The 6,866-nt window shown below is 46.1% G+C and overlaps 1 protein-coding gene across 1 annotated transcript; it reads left to right on the top strand.

The window, feature by feature from the left end:
- The first annotated feature begins 5,285 nt into the window (after positions 1-5,285).
- LOC136499909 (secreted RxLR effector protein 161-like) lies at positions 5,286-5,891 on the top strand. The gene has a single exon (XM_066495401.1). It carries the CDS (start codon positions 5,286-5,288, stop codon positions 5,889-5,891), a length of 606 nt encoding a protein of 201 aa, XP_066351498.1.
- Positions 5,892-6,866: the final 975 nt, after the last annotated feature.

Here is a 6,866-nt window from a genome sequence, read left to right as displayed (position 1 = left end):
ATGAATCGATCTTACAAATCTAAGTACAAAAGATTTATATAATCATAAGTACTAGATTTTTAGTACATAGGACAAACCTAAACATATTATCCACCATGAACTTTTAAATAAGATAGGATTGAGTCTAGATCAAAGGTAAGAAGAAAGAAATTTGAACTTTAAAATATCAAGTTTACTTTCTTTGATCCAAATCAATTTGAAGGATTTCCAAAGTAACCTACAATGATCTTAGATGGGAACTGCTTTGATACCAGCTATGGCAGAACCTCCTAAGGAATCGGGCCCACGAGCACCTATCATTGTCTTAATAGACCTCGGATAGTGTACACGAGTTCCCAACAACTCAACAGGTCTGTCGGGTGTCCTCGGGAAACCTAAATCATCCACGATTCTCTTTTCAAACAGGATCCTGATCACAGACATTGTAGATTACAACAGTTTATTCAAATATATACATCAGAGTAAAAGATAGCGGAAGTCTTAAGATAACATAATTTACAAACCAGTTGTTTTCAAACTTACAATACCATAAGTGTCATACAACCATAGTAGCGGGATAATATTACATTAACTTATTTATCATACAAACTAGTGCCTTGTCCAAAGGCCATTCATCACTCCTCATCGTCATTGACTTCAAACACAGACATGCAGCAGGGACCAAAACAAGCCTACGCATGCGACTCACCTGCAACAAGGGTTAACAAACCCTGAGTACAAAGGTACTCAACAAGACTAACCTGACGTAACGGGGTGTAAGACTTTAGAGATGCAGGGGTTTGGGGCAAGGTAAGGATGTAGCAAGATTCAAAAGTTCTTTGCCAAAAGCTTACTATTCTTCATTCTATTTTCAAGTTTTACCCCTAAGTCCTTTTAGTTCATTATCTCAACTAAATATACATTTCCCATATTTCATTCCTTTTCATTCCATTCTTTTCTCATATTTTAGTAATTCACCAGTCCTGCATTGCTTCTGTAAGGAATTGAGTCTCCATATCCACGGAGCACTGGCAATTCGAATTGATTCAAGTCCCCGCTGGGGATTCCTTATCACACGACATATGTAGAACTTAATCTTGCATATATCGACCTCGCTACCAAATCCTCCTATACTAAGCCGTCTCCACGCCACTCGAGAGCACAGCACACCTCAAATCTAGCCACATTCCAGCCACGAGGGTACACGCTACTCCCGCCATCTCTCCACTCCCAGTGCGTGGGCATTCATCTTAGTATTAGATTAGCCGAAGTAGGCTTACCGGAGTATGTGACCAGTACTACAAAGTGTCTCATTCAGAAGATCCACAATGAGTGGCCTTTAAGCGACATAGTCGGCAACATTACCCAAAATTCAAGATAAGTCACCCGACTAGTCTCTAGTTCATTCTATCTTCTTTCTTTCTTTGGCCAGTATGCCATCTTTGATTGTATCGAAACTTTTACTTTGAAAGCCTACCATAAAGCATACTAAGCATTCTACGCCTTTGTAAATGAAAACATCTTCAAGGATGGTAAACAATTAACAAGGAAGGCAATGCATCAAGTAGGTAACATTTGAATTAATCAACTTAATGCAATAAGTAACATAGGTGATAAACTTTTCAAAGTAAACAAGGTAAGGGTTTAATGCATAAATCGGGGCTTGCCTTCGTTGACGATCTCGGGTTCTGGATCAGTACCACGATTACCGAATCCCGTGACAACCGGTGATTCTTCCAGAACTTGTTTAACTAGAATCGTTTCACTCTTGGGTTCTACACAAAATGATAACATATGCTTTAACATGATGATAATGTAAACATGATGCTTTCACGGTACATGAAATGTAAAAACACCCCGCAAATGATTTTCCTTCATGGTACAATTGCAAGCCAATAAAACCAACTTGTAACCCTACCGTCAAGAGACACACATGTAATTTGACCAAATGGATCTTGAAACCCTACTAGTCACAAAACATGACCAAAACAAGATCCAACACTAATCAAACACTTAGGGTTTGCCTTTATTTATTTTTGAATAATTTTGGAATTAAGCCCAAAAATGAACTTGTTCCAAATGACCTAAAATTTTATGTAAGCCTCCTTATGACAAATTAGTGTACCAAAACAAATTTCATAATTTTTGGAATTATACAGTGACCTACAAAAATCCTGGAAATTGCATTTATTAATTAATGGACTGAATATTTTAACATTAAAAATTTATTCAAATTTCAAGTTTCAAATTTTTAAACCATACTAGAACATGTATAGAAGCTACACACAAAATTTTAGAATTTTTAGAGCTATGATGAATTTCCTACAAATTACCAAAGTTTTAGCACTATTTATAATTTCAGAAGTTACATAATTGCACTATTCTTCTTCCCCTCTCGCACTGATAGCCAGGCCCCGCTTGTCAGTGACCCAAAGAGGATGCACGGCGGCGCTGTCTGCTCCGATCGGCAAAACGCACCGGCGGTGAAGCTCTGGCAAAGCAGACCGCACCTACATGACCTACTCTTTCCCCTGAACCGATCTCAGCTATCAGAAAGGAAAAAGGTGCACCGGAGACACCTCCACGCTGGGCATGGCGGCCTGGGCACGACGGTGTACGGCATAGCCACAGTGACGTTGCAGTAGGGACTAAAGCGAAATGATCTTCATGTTCAGGAGCTCATCGTGATCATGTAGGTAGACTCGGTGAAGACGGAGATGTACTGGATCGACGGGACCACGATGAGACCGATGATGGCAGAGCTCCGGCCGGCTCCGAAGAAGACAAAGTCGCGCGGTGGCGCTGACCGGCTAGAGGCAAGGCGAGTAGGTTGGGAATGAGCGGCAAGGCGAGGCGGAGCTTTTGGCCAACTCAATTGGCCCTAGGTACTACGGCAAGGACGAATTGCACGAGCGCAGGCAGGACACCGACGACGAGCAGTCGACGAGAAACTGCGAAATGACGACGACGTGCTCCTATTTATAGAAAGAAGGAAGGCGTGCGGTGTCGACAGCACACAAGCGAACTCGCCACGGAGGCATTGGCGTGTCACCGCACGTGAAAGCGGCGAAGAAGGTCGGCGGCGAATAGCGGCGTGTCGCCGATGGCAAGCAGAGAGGTGGATTTTGATTTTTGAAATATTTACAGAACTGCCACTAAGTCCATTTTTCAAATTACTCTCAAATTTTCTAAAGAAGTTGAAAATCTCCAAAAATAAAAGTTGTTCAATTTTTCAAACTCTACAACTTTGCTTCTAGGAACATTTTCAAATTCTGTCTCCATTTTGAAATTTGAATTTGGGGTGCATTTGAGCATTTGAATCATTTCAAAATTACTCCAAATTTTATATGTAAACTTGAAAAACTTTGAATACCAAAGTTGGTCTACATAAAATAATCTCCAACTTTGCTTTTTGCCTCAACCCTAAATTTCACATGGATTTTGAATTAGTCAAAAGGGGCAAAAAGGACTTTTATAATTTAAATTTGAATTCAAATTTGATTTGTCTTCCTTTTACTTTAACTTTGATTTTTGACCAGTAACATGGCCCATTAGGGTTATTTGAGTCAAATGACATATGGCCTCACATGATCACATGAAATTTGACCCTTGTGGTCATGATCTTTATTTAGGGTTTTGAATCTCATCACATGAAATAACAACATTATGAAATAAACCTTATTTAGTGAATGCATTCAAAACTTTATACTATATGAATGCTTTGCAATGCTCATGATGACATGGCAAGTTTTAGTGTTAGGTCAAAACACCAGAGGTGTTACAATGCGGAGGGTACTAAGGCATACCGGCTCTATGACCCACACAAAGACAAGGTTCTTGTCTCATTCGACATCGTGTTCGATGAGAAGGTGGCCTAGGACTGGAACAGTTCGAGCATGAGGGGAAGCCGGTGGCTTCATCAGCACCTTTGTCATCGAGCACTTGGTCATCCACGGTGGTGGAGATGCTGGGGAAGAGGTGCCGAGCACTCCGGGAGGGGTGCCGAGCACTCCAGCGATAGAGCTGAGCACTACTAGGAGGCGCTGAGCACTCTGCGAGGGGTTTCGAGCACTCCAGGAGTGGAGCTGGAAGGTCCTGCAGTGGTGGTGACCACTCCAAGATGGGTGCCGAGCACTCCCGTAGCGGAGCCGAGCAGTCTTGTAGTGGTGCCGACCACTACAAGACTGGTGCCGAGCACTCCAGGAGGGGGCAGACCACTCTAGAAGTGGTGATGAATAGTCCAGGAGTAGTGCTGAGCACTACATCCGGAGTGCCGAGCACTCCAGGTGTTGTACCGAGCACTCTTGCGGAATAGGGAACTCCATCGATGTTGATCGAGTTCGCCTCACCTCCAAGTGACATCACTAAGTTCGTGGATGCCTTCCACGAAGGTGAGGAGGTGTGGTTCCGCAGGCTGGATGACATCGTCGGTGACACAGGGCCCTAAGGCCTGGCGGGTCGGCTGCTTAATAACCAAGAGTTGCTGCTTGTCAGTGTAGAGGAACCACTCACATTCACGCTGGCGAGCATGATGGAAATTGGCACCGGGCGATGCTGGAAGAGATGAAGGCGATCGAGGAAAACGAGACTTGGGAGCTCATCGATCCACCTCTAGGATGTCGTCCGATCAACCTAAAGTGGGTGTACAAGTTCAAGCGGGATGAGCACGGCACTATTGTAAAGCACAATGTGCGCCTCGTTGCCTGAGGCTTTGTTCAGCTCGAGGGCATCAACTTCGAGGAAGTCTTTATGCCAGTAGCACGCATGGAGTCTGTCCGTTTGCTACTAGCCTTAGCAGTAGCAAAGGACTGGCGTGTCCATCACCTGGACGTAAAATTGGCCTTCCTCAATGGCGAGCTGGCAGAGACAGTCTTCGTCAGGCAACCTCTGGGTTTCGCCGTCAAGGGAGCGAAGCACAGGGTGCTCTGACTGTGCAAGGCGCTCTACGGGCTACAATAGGTCCCACGAGCGTGGAACGCCAAGCTTGACGCCACACTGGGCGAGCTTGGGTTCACGAGGTGCGCAACCGAGCACACGCTCTACACGCGGCGACGGGGAAGGTGGAGCTCGTCGTCGGCGTGTATGTGGACAACTTGATCGTCACCGGCACGTGTGCACAGGACATCAACAGCTTTAAGCGTGAGATGGTGGCTCGTTTTCGAATGAGCGATCTCAGCGCACTCTCCTACTACCTCGGCGTTGAGGTAAGATAGGGGAAGGAGGCACTCACGCTCGATCAGAGCGTGTACGCCTCTAAGCTGTTGGAACGGAGTGGCATGGCTGAGTGCAAGCCATGCATAACTCCGATGAAGGAGCGGCTAAAGCTGACAAAGGTTAGTACCGCGGAGAAAGTGGATGCAACACTCTACCGGAGCATCGTCGGCGGTCTACGCTACCTAGTCCACATGAGCCCGGACATTGCATTGGCCGTGGGCTACGTCAGTCACTTCATGGAGGATCCTCAAGAGGATCACTGGGCTACGGTGAAGCAGCTGTTACGCTACGTCAAGGGGACGGTAGATCAAGGGATCGTCTTTCCCAAGACCGGAGGAAGCAGGCTGCAGCTCACTGTATTCAGTGATACAGACATAGTGGGGGACATCGACAGACGGCGGAGCACCTCTGTCATGCTCATCTTCGTCGGGTCGGCTCTAATTTCATGGCTGTCGCTGAAACAGAAGGTGGTGGCGCTATCTATGTGCGAGGTAGAGTACGTAGCGGTGGCCACAGCGGCATGCCAAGTTGTGTGGCTGTGCCGGCTGCTGGGCGAGCTGACCGGTGAGGAAGCTCACCCACCAGCGCTGATGGTGGATAACCAGCCTGTCATCGCCCTCGTGAAGAATCCGGTTCTCCACGACCGGAGCAAGCACATCGATGTGAAGTTCCACTTCCTCAGGAACTATGTCGATTGAGGACAAATCGTCATCAAGTTCGTCGAAACTGATCGGCCACTCGCGGACGTACTCACCAAGCCGCTCGGCCGTCTTCAACTCATGGAGCTGAAGAAGATGATCGGCATGGAGGGGGTTCAAGGGTAGCAGAAGGATTACGGAAAGAATTGTTAACAGGTGAAGGCGGCGCTGAAAAGGGCTCCCTGCTGTTGCACTGTAGCAGCTGCAGGGGCATGCGCCGAACGGCTCACCTGCTGCACTATAGCCACAGCAGGGGTAGGCGCTAAAGTCAGCATAGCTGTCACATCTAGTAAATGTAGCAGCATGGCAGCTGTATTAGGACTAGATGGATAGAGTTGTATATATAGTTTACCACTGTAACTCAGTAAAGAGTGAGTTCAGATTTGTCATCTTCTATACAGAGCTCTGGCCAACGCTGGTATCTCTGCAGTGTGTGTATGCTCTGTTCTCCCTCCCTTCTTCTAACCTCTAGCCATAGTGCGTGGTCGGCAACGACAAATCATGGTCGGCGTCACTAGTGTCTGCTCGGTAACACTAGTGAGTGGTCGAATATCTCCGTACCGGAGATCTACAAACATCCTCCTCCTCATCCAACCAGGTGAATTCCGCATTCTGCATCACACATGCCTTCTCTGGGAATATTAGGTAGGTCATCGCATCGTTCATTGTCTGAGACTCTGAGGCGTGGTTGCAGTGGGTTTATTTGTTGATTATTATTACGGGAATACAATTGATGCTTCGAGGTCTTTCCTTCTCCTGATGATTGTTCATGTGTTGATTTCGGCTACGAGCCTGATTGGCTTGTTTCACGAAGGAATCCAGTTTTAAAACTAGAGCACGACCATGCGGTTGCTTTTGCAGGAAGTGTGCCAACCCGGTCAGGACATCTTGTATCTTAGGCTTGAGCATTATTATCTTTTTTTATTATGAATCATGCTAACAACAATTGAACTGTGGTCTGTTCCGTGAGTCATG

The sequence above is a fragment of the Miscanthus floridulus genome, chromosome 13, assembly GCF_019320115.1.
Source record: "Miscanthus floridulus cultivar M001 chromosome 13, ASM1932011v1, whole genome shotgun sequence".
NCBI lineage: Eukaryota > Viridiplantae > Streptophyta > Magnoliopsida > Poales > Poaceae > Miscanthus > Miscanthus floridulus.
This window is presented reverse-complemented; position numbering and strand designations above follow the sequence as displayed.